The 19,427-nt window shown below is 43.2% G+C and overlaps 1 protein-coding gene across 4 annotated transcripts in view; it reads left to right on the forward strand.

Annotated features, from left to right (window-relative positions):
* Positions 1–19,427, forward strand: part of lpin2 (lipin 2) — a 119,503-nt gene that overhangs the window by 78,768 nt on the left and 21,308 nt on the right. For all 4 annotated transcript variants that reach the window (XM_085992792.1, XM_085992793.1, XM_085992790.1 and 1 more), the window contains 5 exons: positions 108–207; positions 11,481–11,668; positions 16,533–16,626; positions 18,176–18,245; positions 19,317–19,406. In XM_085992792.1, the coding sequence (XP_085848918.1) occupies positions 108–207; positions 11,481–11,668; positions 16,533–16,626; positions 18,176–18,245; positions 19,317–19,406 (542 nt within the window). The remainder of the gene's footprint in view (positions 1–107; positions 208–11,480; positions 11,669–16,532; positions 16,627–18,175; positions 18,246–19,316; positions 19,407–19,427) is intronic.

The following is a 19,427-nucleotide window of genomic DNA, read 5'->3' on the forward strand; positions in this document are numbered from 1 at the left end:
AAGGGAGGGAATTAGGATTTTTACATAATTTCAAGAGTGTGGAAAGCTGTTGGAGATAGCAGTTTTGTGGTTTCTGTTATGAAATGTAATTTTGTATATTTATGTAGGTCTCCATAAACGAAGTCAGCATCAGGGACCTGATGACATTTATTTGGATGATCTGACTGTTTTGGAACCTGAAGTTGCTGCTCGCTATTTTCCCAAAAGGTACCACGTTGTCTCCCTGTGTATGTAAAGATTCCCTTGATGGGCTGGTTTGGGAATGCTGAGATAGGCAAAGTCCGAGAGCGAGGTCTGTTATTTTTGGGCTTTGATAGCTTCCAGAGGGTGTGCTGGTAAATGATCCCTTTTTTTTCTAATAGTTGGGAGTCAGTTTTTCCTTTTTACAACCAATTCCTTGAGAGTACGATGACAAGAGATTAGAGGGTGGGAGTGAAAGAATACAAGAAAATATCTTGCCGGTTTTATAGTGTACTTCCTGCTAAATGTATGCCTAATCCAAAGCCCTGCCTCATGCTGGCAACCATTGTAAGAGGGTGAATAGTCTTTGGAATTCCCAGGCTGTTTCCAGTAAAATTGGCATCCAAGTAAATTCACCAGGATGGTGAACACATTGAAAATACACACTTATGCAGGGAAGTTAGTAAGGGGGGGCTATGTCATTGTTTAAATCCAGACTTTCCCTCCACTCATTGTTAAGGCATCGTGTCCTGTTAAAAGATATAATGATTTCTACTTCTGTACTGCTCAGTGTTTAAATGTTATATTCATTTGATGAATCTGATGTCCATGTTCCTCCCCTCCTGGCTTGTGAAAGTACCACTTTTTTCCATTGGGGAAGGTTTCACAATAGGGGTGAGAAATGGCTGCAGTTGCTCTGCTGGCTTCCTGCCCTTTGTAACCAGCCCTACAATCCCATGCAGCAATGTTCCCTGATTGACCAATGTACCATTTGAAAGTGGCTGGATAAACTTCCAATAAAACATTACGAAGAATGCATGGGGATCGGGCGGGAAAGTGGAGTTGAGGCCTAAGATCAGCCATGATCTTATTGAATGGCAGAGCAGGCTCAAAGAGCCGTGTGGCCTATCCCTGCTCTTATGTACTTATGAAAACAACCAATCCCCAGAATGAAGAGTTAGCAAAAGCTACCAATAAAAAAGGTGACCTAATATTACTGCTCAAAATATTTTTTAGAAACTTTTTTGGCCATCAGCTTGATTTCTCCACTAAGTTGGGGACTTGGTACTGGTAAAAAGTGAATAACATAATGAGTTACAAAATTTTTAAGCAAGAAATTAAACTTGCCCATACAATATTTTCTTCATTCAAAATGTGTTTTCTGTTGGAAACTGATGTCTGTCTTAGAAGCCTAAGTTATAAGTTTGCACTTTCCACTGAAGAAGCTAGTGTACAAATCCTGTTGATCACACTGGTTGCACTGCACAGTACTCTTTTATAAAAAAATTTTTAAAAAGTCTGTTGCACATCAAAAAAAAAAATGAAGAAACACTAAACTAGCACAAAATAACAGTGGTGATTGTTGATCCACTGGCAGAGTCCAAGGGGATAGTTATTGTGTCAGCCGTGTCTCCGTTAGTAGCACCCTCGCCTCTGAGTCAGTAAGGTTGTGGGTTGAGGAAGTGCTGCACTGTTGGAGGTCATAGACATAACGGCACAGAAGGAGGCCATTCGGCCCATCGAGTCCGTGCCGGCTCTCTGTAGAGCAATCCAGCCCATCGAGTCCGTGCCGGCTCTCTGTAGAGCAACCCAATCAGTCCCATTCCCCTGCTCTAGCCCTGTAGCCCTGCAAGTTTATTTCCCTCAAGTGCCTATCCAGTCTCCCCTTGAAAACATGGTGTGTGTCTATTCTGTCAGCAGTGAGTTCCAGGTCCTCACCACTCGCTGCATAAAAATGTTTTTCCTTGTATCCCCCCTGTATCTCTTGCCCAAAACCTTAAATCTTTGTCCCCTAGTCCTTGTACCATTAGCTAGTGCGAACAGCCTTTCCCTGTCTAGCCTACCCAAACCTGTCATCATCTTGTACACCTCTTATCAAATCACCCCTCAACCTCCTTTGCTCTAATGAAAACAAATCCAGTTTCTCCAACCTGTCCTTGTAGCTAAGATCCCCTATCCCTGGAACCATTCTGGTAAACATCCTCTCAAGGGCCTTCACATCCTTCCTAAAGTGTGGTGACTAGAACTGGACACAATACTCCAGTTGTGGCCTAAGCTGCGTTTATAAAGGTTCAGCATAACTTCTGTACTTTTGTACTCAATATCTCTATTTATGAAGCCCAAGATCCCATATGCTTTGTTAACCACTCTCTCAATATGTCCTGCTACCTTCAGGGACCTATGCACATTAACTCCCAGGTCCCTCTGTCCCTGCACACTCTTTAAAACTGTGCCATTAAGTGTATATTGCCTCTCCCTGTTCCTTCTGCCAAAATGCATCACCTCACACTTCTCTCTTAAATTCCATCTGCCACTTGTCTGCCCATTCTGCTAGCCTTTCTATATCCTGTTGCAGTCAATTGATATCATCATCACTGTTTGCCACACCCCCAAGTTTGGTGTCATTGGCAAATTTAGAAATTCTACTCTCCCAATATCCAGGTCATTTTATATCAAGAAAGCAGTGGCCCCAGCACTGACCCTTCGGGAACACCACTGTCCACCATCCTCCAGTCTGAAAAACAGCCATTTACCACAACTCGCTGTTTTCTGTCCTTAAGCCAATTCCTTATCCAAGCTGTCACTGACCCACCTATTCCATGAGCCTCAATTTTGTTAACCAGTCTTCTAAGTAGTACTTTGTCAAATGCCTTCCAAAAATCCATGTAGATAACATCCATTGCATTCCCTTCATCAATCCTCCCTGTTACTTCATCAAAAAATTCAATTTGATTAGTCAAACACAATCTGCGTTGGCTCTCCTTAATTAGTTTCTTCAAGTGCTCATTCATTTTTTCCTTGATTATTGTTTCTAAAACTTTACCCACCACTGTTAAACTGACGGACCTGTAGTTACTAGGATTGTCCTTGCACCCTTTCTTGAACAGTGGTGTCACGTTTGCCACTTTCCAATCCTCTGGCACCTCCCCCGCATCTAAGGAAGATTGGAAAATTATGGCAAGCCCTTCTGCTATCTCCCCCAATTCCCTTTGCAACCTGGGATGCAAGCCATCTGGACCAGGCGACCTGTCCACTCTAAGCATACCCATCCTTTCTAGTACATCCTGTCTATTAATTTTCACCCCTTCCATTGTTTTTACCTTTTCCACTTCGACTGATATTTTGTCAGCATCCACCTCCTTAGTAAACACCGATACAAAGTACTCATTGAGTATTCTAGCCTTGCCCTGCGCCTCTAAGCATATATCACCACCTTTGTCCCCAATAGGCCCCACCCCACCTCTTACTACCCACTTACTGTTTACATGCCGGTAGAAGATTTTTGGTTTCCCTTTTATGTTAACCGCCATTCTACTCTCATATTCTCTTTGCCAATCTTATTTTCGTTTTCACTTCCCCTCTCAACTTATTGTATTTGGTCTGGTTCTCCCTTGAAGAATTCACCTGACATGCATCATACAATCTCATACACCCGCTTCTTTTGTTTCATCATCTTCTCTATCTCCTTCGTCATCCAAGGAGCCCTTGCTTTGGTTCCCTTACCCTTCCCTCTTGTTGGAATGTACCTAGCCTGAACTTGGAACATAACATAAGGAATATGAGCAGGAGTAGGCCAATCGGCCCCTCGAGCCTGCTCCGCCATTCAATAAGATCATGGCTGATCTGATCCTAACTGCCAATCCACTATCACAGAACCATCTCCTGCATCTAACAGAATTAGACACACGAAATAGGAGCAGGATCGGGCTACACGGCCCCTGGGCCCGCTCCGCTACCCACAGGGCCATGACCGATCCGAACCTAGACTCGTGTCCAAATTCCTGCCCGCTCCCCGTAACCCTTAATTCCCTTTACTTCTAGGAAACTGTCTATTTCTGTTTTAAATTTATGTAATGATGTAGCTTCGACAGTTTTTTGGGGCAGCATATTCCATGGACCTACCACCCTCTGAGTGAAGTAGTTCCTCCTCATCTCAGTTTTGAAAGAGCAGCCCCTTATTCTAAGACTATGCCCCCTAGTTCTAGTTTCACCCATCACCGGGAACATCTTCCCTGCATCCACCCAATCCAACCCCTTCACAATCTTATATGTTTCAATAAGATCGCCTCTCATTCTTCTGAACTCCAATGAGTAGATTCCCAATCTACTCAACCTCTCCTCATATGCTCATCCCCGGGATTAACCGAGTGAACCTTCTTTGTACTGACTCGAGAGCAAGTATGTCCTTTCTTAAGTATGGACACCAAAACTGTACGCAGTATTCCAGGTGCGGTCTCACCAATACCTTGTACAACTGAAGCAATACCTCCCTATTTTTATATTCTATCCCCCTAGCAATGAAAGCCAACATTCCATTGGCCTTCTTAATCACTTGCTGCACCTGCATACTAACCTTTTGAGTTTCGTGCACCAGGACCCCCAGATCCCTTTGTACTTCAGTACTTTCCAGTTTCTTGCCATTAAGATAATAACTTGCTCTACGATTTTTCCTGCCAAAGTGCATAACCTCACACTTTCCAGTATTGTATTCCATCTGCCAAATCTCTGCCTGTCGATGTCCCCTTGCAGGTTTTTTATGTCCTCCTCACTCACTACTTTCCCCCCCCCCCCCCATCTTAGTATCATCTGCAAACTTTGATATGTTACACTCGGTCCCCTCCTCCAAATCGTTAATATAGATTGTAAAGAGTTGGGGACCCAGCACTGACCCCTGCGGAATACCACTAGTTACTGATTGCCAGTCTGAGAATGAACCATTTATCCCAACTCTGCCTTCTGTTAGATAGCCAATCCTCTATCCATGCCAGAATATTACCCCCAATCCCGTGATTTTTTATCTTAAGCAATAATCTTTTGTGCGGCACCTTGTCAAATGCCTTTTGGAAGTCTAAATACACTACGTCCACTGGTTCCCCTTTATCCACCCTATACGTTACTTCCTCAAAGAACTCCAGCAAATTTGTCAAACATGACTTCCCCTTCATAAAACCATGCTGACTTTGTCCTATTAAATTATGATTATCCAAATGTCCTGTTACTGTCTCCTGAATAATGGACTCCAAAATTTTACCTACCACAGATGTTAGGCTAACCAGTCTATAGTTTCCAGCCTTCTGTCTACTGCCCTTTTTAAATAAGGGTGTTACATTAGCAGTTTTCCAGTCTGCCGGGACCATTGCCGAGTCCAGGGAGTTTTGGAAAATTATTACCAATGCATCCACAATCCCTACCGCCACTTCCCTCAAGACCCTAGGATGTAAGCCATCAGGTCCAGGTGATTTATCCGCCTTGAGTCCCATTATTTTACCGAGTACCACTTCCTTAGTGATTTTGATCGTGTTTAGCTCCTCCCCCCCTTTAGCCCCTGTTTGTCCAGTGTTGGGATATTCTTAGTGTCTTCTACTGTAAAGACTGATGTAAAATATTCATTCAGTGTTTTTGCCATCTCCATATTTCCCACCATTAATTTCCTGGTCTCATCCTCTAAGGGACCAACATTTACTTTAGCCACCCTTTTTCTTTTTATATAACTATAAAAACTCTTACTATCTGTTTTTATATTTTTTGCTAATTTACTTTCATAATCTATCTTTCCTTTCTTAATCAATCTTTTTGTTATTTTTTGCTGTCTTTTAAAGTTTTCCCAATCCTCTATCCTCCCACTAGATTTGGCTACCTTATATGCCCTTGTTTTTAGTCAAATACTATCCTTAATTTCTTTACTTAGCCACGGATGGCTGGCTTTTCTTTTACACCCTTTCCTTCTCAGTGGAATATATATTTTTTGGAAGTTGTAAAATAGCTCCTTAAATGTACACCACTGATCATGTATCGTCTTACCCTTTAATCTATTTTCCCAATCCACTCTACTCAATTCCGCTCTCATACCTTCATAGTCTCCTTTATTCAAGCTTAGCACGCTTGTTTGAGATCCAACCTTCTCACCCTCTAATTGAATATGGAATTCAACCATGTTATGGTCACTCATTCCAAGGGGATCCTTTACTAGGACATTTTTAATTAATCCTGTCTCGTTACACAGGACCAGATCTAAGGTTGCTTGCCCCCTGGTCGGTTCAGTTACATACTGCTCAAGAAACCCATCCCTAATACACTCAATGAACTCATCCTCAAGGCAGCCCTGGCCAATTTGATTTGTCCAATTAATATGATAGTTAAAATCCCCCATAATTATAGATGTTCCCTTATTACAAGCCTCAACTATTTCCTGATTGATACTCCGTCCAACAGAGTTGCCACAGTTCGGAGGCCTATAGACTACGCCCACTAGTGTTTTTTTCCCCTTATTATTCCTTACCTCCACCCAAACTGTTTCATTGTCCTGATCTTTTGACCCAATATCATTTCTCTGTATTAGTGATTCCTTCCTTTATTAACATAGCCACCCCACCTCCCCTTCCTTCCTGCCTGTCCTTCCTGATTGTTAAATAACCTGGTATGTTTAATTCCCAGGCATTGTCACCCTGCAGCCATGTTTCTGTAATGGCCACAAGATCATACCCATATGTAGTTATTTGTGCCATTAACTCATCTATTTTGTTACGAATGCTACGTGCATTCAGATAGAGAACTTTCAAAGATGTTTTGTGACACTTCGTTCCTGCTTTTGCCCTTTTTATTACTTTACCTTTTACTCCATACCTTCTGCCCCTTCCTGACATGCTCTGGTTTTTAATTTCCCCACTGCTACCTAAGTCTATGACCACCTCTGTTGTCATTTGTATTATTTGCTCTCTAGGACCCCCCCCCCCCCCACTAGTTCCCTAGTTATATGATCCGCCAGGACTCTAGTCCCAGCACTGGCCAAGTGAAGCCCGTCCCAACGGAACAGCTCCCTCCTGCCCCAGTACTGGTGCCAGTGTCCCAGGAAGCAAAACCCATTTCTCCCACACCAGTCTTTGAGCCACGCATTTAACTCTCTAATTTTATTTGTCCTAGCCAAATTCACTCGTGGCTCAGGTAATAATCCAGAGATTATTACCCTTGTGGTTCTGCTTTTTAATTTGGCCCCTAGCTGCTCAAACTCCCTCAGCAGAACCTCCTTCCTTGTCCTATCTATGTCGTTGGTACTAACATGGACCATGACAACTGGATCCTCCCCCTCCCACTCCAAGTTTCTCTCCAGTCCAGAGGAGATGTCCTTAACCCTGGCACCGGGCAGGCAACACAGCCTTCGGGACTCTCGCTCTCGGCTGCAGAGAACTCTATCTATCCCCCTAACGATACTATCCCCTACCACTACAACATTTCTTTTAACTCCCCCCCCCCACTTGAATGGCACCCCGCTCCACGGTGCTGTGTCCAGGTTGCTCATCCTCCCCGCAGTCCCTGTTCCCATCCTCACGGGGAGTAAGAGTCTTGAACCTGTTGGACAAGTGCAAGGGCTGTGGCTCCTCCAACACTACCTCCTGGATCCCCGTACCTGCCTCACTTCTAGTCACACCATCCTGACCCTGGCCACGGACTACATCTGAATTAATTAATCTAATTGGTGTGACTACCTCGTGATACAGAGTCCAGGTAACTCTCCCCCTCCCTGATGTGTCTGTGTTTGAAGCTCGGACTCCAGCTCTTCAACACGGAGCCGGAATTCCTCAAGCAGCCAACTCTTACTGCAAATGTGACCACCGTGAGCATCAATGGTGTCCACCAGCTCCCACATATTGCAGCAGCAACACATCGCCTGATCTCCCATTCTATGTAATTAATTAAATTTATTAATATTATTCTTAAATACCCTCTGCCTCGATTCTAGATGGTGAATATCACACCTTAGAAACTATAAACCAAGGAGATTTAAGCTTAAAAAGGGAGAAATACTTACCAACCAATCACTTACCCACTTTGTGGTGACGTCACACCTTGAATACTTTTTACCCCTCTCCTTCCCTGGGATTGGAGATTGGTGAGGCCTACCTGAGCCTCTGGGGCCTCTTGTAGTCGCTCTGCCGCTCAGCTCCGCCTCCACCCGCTGCCGATGCCGCACTGGGGCCTCTTGTAGTCGCTCTGCCGCTCAGCTCCGCCTCCACCCGCTGCCGATGCCGCACTGGGGCCTACCTGAGCCTCTGGGGCCTCTTGTAGCCGCTCAGCTCCGCCTCCACCCGCTGCCGATGCCGCACTGGGGCCTACCTGAGCCTCTGGGGCCTCTTGTAGTCGCTCTGCCGCTCAGCTCCCTAAAGATCACCCATCGTTCTTACAGTTTTTCCTGTCATTCTTTGGTTCCATTTTACTCTGGCTAGATCCTTTTGCATCCCACTGAAGTTAGCCCTATTCCAGTTTAGAAGTTCCACTCTAGATTGTTCCTTGCTCCTCTCCATTGCTAATCTAAATCTTATGATACGATGATCACTCGTACCCAAGTGTTCTCCCACAGACACTTGGTCGACCTGGCCCACCTCATTCCCCAGCACCAGATCCAGCAATGCCTCCTTCCTAGTTGGGCCAAGAACATACTGGCCAAGGAAATTCTCCTGAACACATTTCAGAAATTCCTCCCCCTCCTTTCCCTTTACCCTAGCATTATCCCAGTTGATACTTGGGTAATTAAAGTCCCCCAATATCGCCACTCTATAGCTCTTGCATATCTCTGCGATTTCCCTGCAGATTTGCTCCTTTACTTCCCCCTCACTATTTGGAGGCCTGTAGAATACCCCCAATAGTGTGATCATACCCTTTTTGCTCCTCAACTCTTAACAAAATGGATTCTGTCCTTGTCCCTCAAGAACATCCTCCCTTTCCAACACTACAATGTCGTCTTTAATCGGCACTGCCACCCCACCTCCCTTTTTTCCTTCCCTATCTTTTCTGAGCACCTTGTACCCTTCAATATTAAGTGCCCAGTCCTCACTGTTTTTAAGCCACGTTTCCGTTATTGTCACATCATATTACCACACGGCTAATTGTGCTTGTAGCTCAGCAACCTTATTCACCACACTGTGCGTTTACGTACATGCGTTCTAAACCCATTTTTGAATTTTTCAGTCTTTCTTCGTCTGCTCCTATCTAATGTACTATTTCTGCCTCGAGCACTACTTTCTTCTCTAGTAATATCCAACACACTCACTCTTTTACGAACCTTATTCCTCTTTTCTACTCTTATATGCTGGTGCCCATCCCCCTGCCAAGCTAGTTTAAACCCTCCCCAACAGCACTAGCAAACCTCCCCGTGGGAATATTGGTCCTGGCTCTGTTGAGGTGTAACCCGTCCGGCTTGTACAGATCCCACCTTCCCAGAAATGGTCCCAATGCCTCGGGAATCTAAAGCCCTCCCTCCTGCACCATCTCTCCAGCCATGCATTCATCTGTTATATCCTCCTATTCCTGTACTCACTAGCACGTGGCCTGGGAGTAATCTGGAGATGATCACTTTGAGGTCCTGCTTTTTAATCTCTTTCCTAGCTCCCTATAGTCTGCCTGCAGGACCTCCTCCCTCTTTCTGCCTATGCCATTGGTGCCAATATGGACAACGAGCTCTGGCTGTGTCATCTTTTTTCAGATGAGATGTTAAACCGAGGTCCTGTCTGTGCTCTCGGGTGGACGTAAAAGATCCTGTGACACTATTTTGAAGAAGAGCAGGAGAGTTATCCCCAGTGTCCTGGCCAATATTTATCCCTCAATCGACCTCAATAAAACAGATTATCTGGTCATTATCACATTGCTGTTTGTGGGAGATGGCTGTGCTGAAATTGGCTGCTGCGTTTCCTACATTACAACAGTCACTACACCTCAAAAAATACTTAATTGGCTGTAAAATTGGTGGTCGTGAAAGGTGCTGTATAAATGCAAGTCTTTTCTTTTGGATAAGTGTAAGTCAGTGGGATGGTAAAGTTAACTCCCAACAGGCGCATCAGTTAAAAGGTTGGCAAGAGCAGAGGAATGGCACAGTTAAGGATGTTGCTTCCTAAGGAGGCAGAGACTGGTGCCTTGAATGGCTCTTCGGAGAGTGCCGAGAGGCGCACAGGGCAGCTTTTCGCTTAATCAAGCGGGACACAAGCCTGGGACAGTGGCAGAAGAGGAGGAAGGCAGAGAGTAGCGATGAGATTAGGTAGCGATTGGGCATACAAAGTCCCTGACGGGAGAAATGAAAAGTGGCATGACTGGATGGCAGGAAGGAGAGAAGACAGAAGGGCCCAAGTGCAGTTAAGAGGGCAAAAAATGTGAAATACAAATAATGTGTTCAGGTATGGAGCAACAGCTAAAATGTGCAAGCAAATGAGGTAGAGCGAATTTGGACTAGATGCGTACGGCAAGAGATTAGATGAGACTTTTTTTTCATTCATGGGCTGTGGGTGTCACTGGCAAGACCAACATTTATTGCCCAACCCTAATTGCCCTTGAGAAGATGATGGTGAGCTGCCTTCTTGAACCGTTGCAGTCTGTGTAGTGAAGGTACTACAACAGTGTTGTTGGGCAGGGAGTTCCAGGATTTTGACTCACTGATGAAGGAACGGTGATATATTTCCAAGTCCGGATGGTGTCTGACTTGGAAGGGGAACTTGGAGCTGATGGTGTTCCCATGCGCCTGCTGCCCTTGTCCTTCCAGGTGGTAGTGGTCGTGGGTTTGGGAGGTGCTGTCTAAGAAGTCTTGGTGAGTTGCTGCAGTGCATCTTGTAGATGGTACACACTGCAGCGCCGGTGGTGGAGGGAGTGAATGTTTAAGGTGGTGGATGGGGTACCAATCAAGCAGGCTGCTTTGTCCTGGATGGTGTTGAACTTGTGTTGTTGGAGCTGCACTCATCCAGACAAGTGGAGAGTATTCTATCACACTCCTGACTTGAGCCTTGTAGATGGTGGAAAAGCTTTGGGGAGTCAGGAGGTGAGTCATGCACCACAGAATTCCCAGTCTCTGACCTGTTCTTGTAGCCACAGTATTTATGTGGCTAGTCCACTTGAGTTTCTCGTCAATGGTGACCTCCAGAATGTTGATGGTAGGGGATTTGACGATGATAATGCCATTGAATGTCCTGGCCTGTACACCCCAGTGCCGTGTAGCAGATAGAATAAAAATTGTTGCACTTGGTACCTTAATATAACAACATCTGTCAGCTCAAAGTTGCCAAATTTCACTGGATCAAGAACCTCACCAATCACTAAAGCACTCCACAAAACAAGGAACACAAATTCATGGAAGTTATCCTGTCCTTCACTGAGTCCCTCCTGCTGTCTCCTGTTCTTCACTGAGTTGCTCCTACAATGAGTTAGGTGGGGAATTCCAGGATATTAATCCCACAATGATGTATGTCCAAGTCATGTGTAAAACAATGTCCACTAATGCAATATTAGCATTGAAAATTATGTTTTTTTTCCCTCCTCTATAGTGAGTTTGACAGCACTTCCAAACGATGGACTGAATCAGATACACGTTCTGGTTCTCAGTCGCCACAGTCGGTGGGAAGTGCAGCAATGGATAGTGGCACTGAATGCCTCTCTGATTCAGCAGCTGACCTGGCGGGTCTCGTTCTCTCACTCTGTGGGGGTCTCAGTGAAAATACTGAGATTTCCAAAGGTAAGACAAAAGATGGAAACTGAAGGCTTAGAAAAATTATGGAAGGTTTAATAGAAAAGTATATGTTCTATATTTTCTCTTATTCCTAAATTTTAAGAGAAGGGAGATGTCTCCTAGTCATCCTTTGTTACCATGATTAACATCAAGTTACATTGTGTCTGCAGCACAGAAATGGGCCTTTCGGCCCAACTGGTCTATGCCGGTGTTTATGCTCCACACAAGCCTCCTCCCACCCCTCTTCTAACCCTATAAGCATATCATCTATTCCTTTCTCCCTCATATGCTTATCTAGCTTCCCCTTAAATGCGTCTGTTATTTGCCTCAACCACTACTTGTGGTCGCATGTTCTACATTCATACCACTCTGGGTAAAGAAGTTTCTCCTGAATTCCCTATTGGATGTATTAATGTCTGTCTGTCTTACAGTTATGACCTCTAGTTTTCCCACAAGTGGGAACATTTTCTCTACATCTACCCCGAGAACCCCAGCATGTTCAGCCTTTCCTGATGAGTATATCCTCTCAGTTCTGGTATTATCCTTGTGAATCTTTTTTGCACCTTCACTGCGCCTATATCCTTTTTATAATAGAGACCAGAACTGTGCGCAGTGCTCCCAAGTGTGGTCTCACCAAGGTTCGATACAAGATTAACATAACTTCTCTGCTTTTCAATTATATCACTCTAGAAATGAATCCCAGTGCTTGGTTTTTGTTATGGCCTTATTAACCTGTGTCGCTACTTTTAGTGATTTGCAAATGTGTACTCCTAGGTCCCATTGCTCCTCTACCCCATTTAGACTCGTTTTATCCAAGCATTACGTGACCTCTTATTCTTCCTGCCAGAATGCACCACCTCACATTTGTCTATATTAAAATTCATTTGCAAATTATGTGCCATTCTGCAAGTTTATTAATGTCGTCTTGTCTTTTGTCACATTCTTCCTTGTGTGTTAATAAAACGCCCCCCCCCCCCCCCCCCCACCCAAATTGGTGTCGTCAAATTTTGAAATTCTACTTCTGATTCACGTGTCCAGATCATTAATGTAAATTGTGAACAACAGTGGTCCCAGCACCGATCCTTGTGGAACACCACTTCCCACCATTTGGTAGTCTGAGTAGCTACCCTTGACCTCTACTGTTTTGTTTTGTAGCCAGCTTGCTATCCATTCTGCTACTTGTCCTGACTCCACAAGCTCTGACCATAATCATGAGTCTACTATGCAGTACCTTATTGAAGGTCTTTGAAAATCCAAATATATTACGTCATCTACATTAACCTTAGCTACTCTTTCTATTACTTCAAAGAATTCAATAAGATTGGTCAAGCATGACCTTACCTTTTGAAATCCTTGTTGACTACTCTAATATGTTTTTAGTTTCTAGACTGTCCCTTTACATCCTTCTTGACATGTCTGCTGCCTTTGACATGGTTGACCACTCTCCTTCTCCAACGCCTCCAGCTGCGTGGGACTGCACTCTCCTGGTTCCGTTCTTATCTATCTAATTGTAGCCAGAGAATCACCTGCAATGGCTTCTCTTCCCACTTCCGCATTGTTACCTTTGGTGTCCCCCCAAGGATCTATCCTTGGCCCCCTCCTATTTCTCACCTACATGCTGCCCCTTGGCGGTGACATCCGAAAACACAGCATCAGTTTCCACATGTACGCTGACGACACCCAGCTCTACCTCGCCACCACTTCTCTCGATCCCTCCACGGTCTCCAAATTGTCAGACTGCTTGTCCGACATCCAGTACTGGATGAGCAGAAATGTTCTCCAATTAAATATTGGGAAGACCAAAGCCATTGTTTTCGGTCCACGCCACAAACTCCGTTCCCCAGCCAGTGATTCCATCCCTCTGCCTAACATCTGTCTGCAGCTGAACCACACTGTTTGCAACCTTGGTGGCATATTTGACCCTGAAATGAGCTTCCAACCACATATCTGTGGCATAACTAAGGCCGCGTATTTCCACCTCCATAACATCGCCCGTCTCTGTCCTTGCCTCAGCTCATCCACTGCTGAAACCCTCATCCATGTCTTTGTTACCTCCTAGACTTGACTATTCCAACGCACTCCTGGCTGGCCTCCCACATTGTATCCTGCGTAAATTTGAGTTCACCCAAATTTCGGCTGCCTGTGTCCTAACTCGCACCAAGTCCCGTTCACTCATCACCCCTCTGCTTGCTGACCTACATTGGCTCCCAGTTAAGCAACGCCTCGATTTCAAAATTGTCATCCTTGTTTTCAAATCCCTCCATGGCCTCATCCCTCCCTATCTCTGTAATCTCCTCCAGCTCCACAATCTCCCGAGATATCTGTGCTCCTCTAATTCTGACCTCTTGAGCATCCCTGATTATAATCACTCAGCTATTGGTGGCTGTGCTTTCTGTTGCCTTGGCCGTAAGCTCTGGAATGCCCTCCCCAAACCTTTCTGCCTCTCTACCTCTCTTTTCTCCTTTTAAGACGCTCCTTAAAACCTACCTCTTTGACCAATCTGCCCTAATTTCTCCTTATGTGGCTTGATGTCAAATTTTTTGTCTTAATATTCCTGTGACGTTCCTTGGGGTGTTTTTCTATGTTAAAAGCACTATATAAATACAAGTTGTTGTTTCATTATTGGCTAGCTTGTTTTTTTTTTTAAAAAGAGGACTATATTTCTCCTGAACACACTTGATCACAGTTCTAAATATTTCCCACTGTTGTTCTATCTTTGTCGATTTCCCCCCCCCCCCCCCTGTTTACTGTCCTTACTTCCATTCCCATTCCCTCAAAATTAGCTTTTTTTCCCCCAATCTACTAATTTGGTCTTTTGTCTTGTGTCTTTCTCAATCATTAATTTAAACCTTATGTTCTGATCGCTATTGCCTAAATGTTCCCTTATGCTTACTTCTCTTATCTGCTCTGGTTCATATCCTATTACTAGATCCAGCTGTGATTCCTCTCTGGTTGGGCTTCTTGCGTACTGGGTAAGAAAGGAGTCCTGTACACAATGTAAAAAAAAACTCCATTCCTTTTTCCCCTTACCCTACCTCTTGCCAGTTTATTTGCGGGTAATTGAAACCTCCTGTGATTATTATTCGATGTCTTTTACTTATTTCATAGATTTGCCTACATATTTCTTTGTTCACTTCCTTCCATTATTGGGTGGTCTGTAGAATAACCCTATTAACGTGAGTGATCCTTTCTTATCCTTATCTCAATCCATATGGATTCTGTTTCTATCTTAATGTTAGTTATGTCCCTTTTTGCTGCTGCCATTATGTTGTCTCTAATTCGTACAGCTACCCCAATCCCCTTCTTCCTTCCTTATAGTTTCTAAATAAGTTACATCCTGCAATATTTAACTGCCAGTCCTGTTCTTTATGTAGCCAATTTTCAGTTATTCCTACCATATCTGACTCCTCACTGTGAATTATTGCCTCTAATTCCCCTCTTGTTTCAGATGCTGTGCACCTTGCTGTACAGGCAGTTTAATTTGTTTTTATTAATTGTTCCCCTCCCTTTATTTTTTGTCATTTTATACTTCTGTTCTATAACTGTAATTGTTCCCTGACTGTTTTATGTTGCCCTTATTCCTTACCTTGGTCAGACCTTACACTCATCTAATTCTTTTATCTTCAGACTTTTTTTTTACCAGATCTCCTCTCCTCCCCCCTCCCTCTCCCTGCCATACTAATTTATTGGTTAGCAGCTTGGAAACATTTTTTGTATATTATCCCACTCGGTGACATAGTGGAGCTTTTTTTCCAGTAAAACATGAAACTAGTGACGGTGCTTTTCTCGTTTTTTTAACAAATGGAGAAATTAAAATGGGGCTTGAAAATTGCTAAAATGTCAGGTATTCTGGTTTGCCCCTTTTCCTTTAAAACCTAGTAACTTGTTTATTTATAATGGCGAAATGCTTGAGTTTGCACTTGAAAGTTAAAATGCAGCAGAGTTGGCCCTAGTCTCACAGGATGGCCCCCATATGAACACTGCTACTGGGTCCACCTCCATGTTCCTGTTTTTTGTGCACATGCACGTTGGTTCACTCTGAAGTCACTTTACAGTACAAGGTCTCCCATGTCATCCTAGTGTGCTGCTAGCAATAAGATGCTTTTCCTTCATACTGGGATGATTTTAGAAATGAAAAATCACTTGATTTACATTATTTCATAAAAACAACAGATTTGGGCAGATGCTATGCTCTGACTTCAAAAGCACACTGCAAAGGGTATAAGATATTCAAATCTCTTTCCCACGATGTGGAAACTGTCTGCCTTGAAATGTTTCCTACATCGGTAATCATAGAATTGATTTTTCTCTACACTTTTTTTTATTGTGGGAGTGAGGTTAACAAATCAGTAGTCTAATTCAACTGTGAAGTGCAAAGTTAAATGCCATAAAGAAGGTGTCAACAGGATTAAAATGAATGTGAAGCGGAGGAAGTTGGCACTGTGCAATGTAGTGGTGAGACTTGGGTTTGTGCTCTGAATCCTTGGCATGCCGCGTTTCCAATTTCATTGTGGGGAAGCACTCGGTGACGTCTGGATACTTTCCCAATCAGAGGGAGACGACCAGAGGAAATTGAAGGGGAGAATTTCACTGAGACCTTGTCAAACAGCTAGTAGGGATCAACTGAGGCTTGGGGTTAGGTTTTGTGGTTGAGAGAAAAGGGAGCAAGGAGGTAGCTTGAAAAAGTGGGATTCAGCTGCATCTCTTGGGGGTGGGGAGTGGGGGGATGAAGAAGAGAGAAGGAAGAGGTAAATCATTATTTATTGAATACACATTCAATCCCTAACTTATTGGTAGACGGTGTTGAAGGGGACAAAGATCATTCAAGCATCAAAATACTTGTTGAGTGGCATCTTGCATTCTTTTACAGAGAAATTCTTGCAACATGTTGTTGCATATCGTGAGTTTGCTGAAAATCCTGGCATTATAGATGATCCTAACCTTGTTCTACGAATTAATAACAGGTATGGTATCTAATAACATGACCATGTGTTCTCCTTATTGATTTTGTGTGAAGGGAATTTGTATTTTAACTGAAACAATGCTTGATTTTTATAGCAACAGTTACAGATATAAGTTGCTGTCTGCTGTGTTTGATTTCTTTCCATGTAGTATACTTCTAACAAAACACCATACGCCCTTCCACTCTTATCCAATTTTAAATCTTTAACTATGTAACATTATATTCAAATGTTTCATTTATTGATTAGCAAGCTACAATTTCTGTTCAACTGGGCTTTATTTTCAAATACAGCAGTTTCTGATACCTCATTGTTGCAACAGTTTTCAGTGAAAATGTACTCAATTTCATTACCACTGCATTGACCGCATTGAAGCAGTAAGAGAAAAATGCTTCCAAGTTGCTTGCTCAATAGCTGCAGTGCCAGATAATAATTGTTGGAACTCTGTACACCAAAAACATTCAGGAGCCACTGGGCAATCCCCAATTCCCCCCCCCCCCCCCAATCCATTAAAACACAAACCTGTAGTAAAAGGGATGAAGAAATGGGCCCATGGAATGTTTACACATTGCATTAAAAGCAAATCATTTCACAGTATATTGCGTTTTAATTGAAACAGATCAAGTGGTTGTCTGCAGTTTTTCTGAGTTATGATGAGCTTTAGCTGGGGCCCCTGGGTATGTTAGTTAACCCACCCCTGAATGAACATACCAACTAAGCCAATGTCCATTGTGGCACTGAGCCATAGCATTCAGAAACATTCAAGGGTTGGGCCCTGGTTTGTGCTGTTAGCTTATCTGAACTGGAGCAGGGTCATTATAACTTTTTTCAGCATTCCTGGGCTGTGGCGAAGCCAACACCCTCTCTCCTGCCCCCCCCCCCCTCCCAATTGCTTTGTATTAGCTTGGGAAGAGCATCTGTAAATGGTGAGTGAGGACAAGTTTGGGCTCTCTTGTGATGCATCCTACAGTTGAATAGCCTGCTGACACTCGGCACACACATTAAATAATGGGCACCTGCTTGGCAGCTGTATACCCACACTTCAGGATGAATCAATACCTCCAGGGAAAGAGAAGATAAAATTGGAAGATGGTGGGAAATTTAAGAGAAGAGGGAAATCTGCAGCAAGGTTCATTTATTTCCAGACTTAATTTAGACTTTAAAGCAGTGAAGATTTTATAATCTCTCGAGTCGAACATGAATAGTTTTATTGCTACCCATTGTATAATGGGGATTATGCCAGCTGGAAATGGCAAGGAACCTGGAGTATTTAAGCATAGTAACAAATGGACTTAATTTCTCTTATGCATGTGTATATCGCTATTCTGAAATTCTGTGAATGGCATCGATTTTAACATCGCAAGATGCAACTTGATTCTTTAGTGTAACCTTTTGATTAGTGAAAGACCCTTTCAGCTTTATCTCCAGTATTCTTGCTATAACCAAAATTCTGATGGTCTTTTCAATCCTACATGTTTCTATTTTGCTGCAGGGAACTGAGCACAGTTTTATTTTTTCTGGATTTATTTATGCAAAATATACAATTTTACAGATACTATAACTGGGCATTGGCTGCTCCCATGATTCTCAGCATGCAGGCTTTCCAGAAGTGTCTACCCAAGGTAAAAAAAAGAAAACTGACTTACAATAGCACTTGCCTTTTTAAGATTGCTTAATTAATGTGCCATTTGTTAAAAATGTAAGGAATTTACTTATAATTGGCAGTGCAATGTTTGAATTGTCACTTATCTATTATGAACAGAAGATGTACCTTTTAAAATCCATTATATTGGTTGCACCACTGTAAAATCTCTCTTCCCCAAAGTTTGCAGGAGTCACAAACAGGCTATCGTGCTGAATAGTTTCTCAATTCATTTGGAACTCTGCACTTGGGAGACAGCTCCTTTTGTGGCTACTAAGTGACCATAAAAAGCTAGGTTGTTGGCTGTCGAAGATAGCTAAATTCATAGCAAGTTACAGCACAAAAAGAGGTCACTTGGCCCATCGTACCTGCACTGGCCCACAGAACTATCCGCTTAGTCCTATTTCCCTGCCTTTTCCCCACTTCCCTTTTAAAATATACTATGGATTCTGCTTCCAGCACTCTCTCTCTCTGGTAGGGTATTCCATGTCCGAACAACCCACCATGCTTTTAAAACAAATCAATTTGGTGATCCTAAATTTATGCCCTTTGATTATCAGCTCACCAACCAGTGAAAATAGTTTAACCCAATTTACATTATCGAAATTCTCCATCAGGTTTCCTCTTCACCTTCTAGTGAAGAGAACCCCAGTTTGAGTCTCCCCTCGCATCACCTGGTATCAAGCCAGTGAGACTCTTCTACAGCTTCTCCATGGTCTTGGCGTCCTTCCTAAAATAGTGCCCAAAACTGGACCTAATATTCTTTCTGTTACCTAACCAATGAATTTTATAGGTTTAGCATAACCCTTTTGCTCCTATTTATAAAACCTCTATGGTTTTATGTGTGGGATTATACACCATACAGTAATAGCAGGCTGAATTATCGAATATAAATCACTTCAGCTGTAAATAAGCTCTAGATGTGAGGAAACTGGAAAAAATTGTCATAATTGAGCAAAGATATGAATGGGTAACATTTTTGTTTAACTCTATTGCAAATGTAGTTCTTTATTTTTTTTTTTAAATGCTCGCTCAAATTCTGTACCTGTAGGCAGCAATTGATGACTGGGTAAAAGTGAAGATGCCCAAGAAGTCTGGCAGGTGGTGGTTCTGGCGCAAGAGGGACAGTGCTGTCAAACAGGTACTATTATTATTGCCAATT

Source organism: Somniosus microcephalus, chromosome 7 (genome assembly GCF_052327205.1).
Source record: "Somniosus microcephalus isolate GS21.2 chromosome 7, FLI_Smic_1.0, whole genome shotgun sequence".
Taxonomy (NCBI): domain Eukaryota; kingdom Metazoa; phylum Chordata; class Chondrichthyes; order Squaliformes; family Somniosidae; genus Somniosus; species Somniosus microcephalus.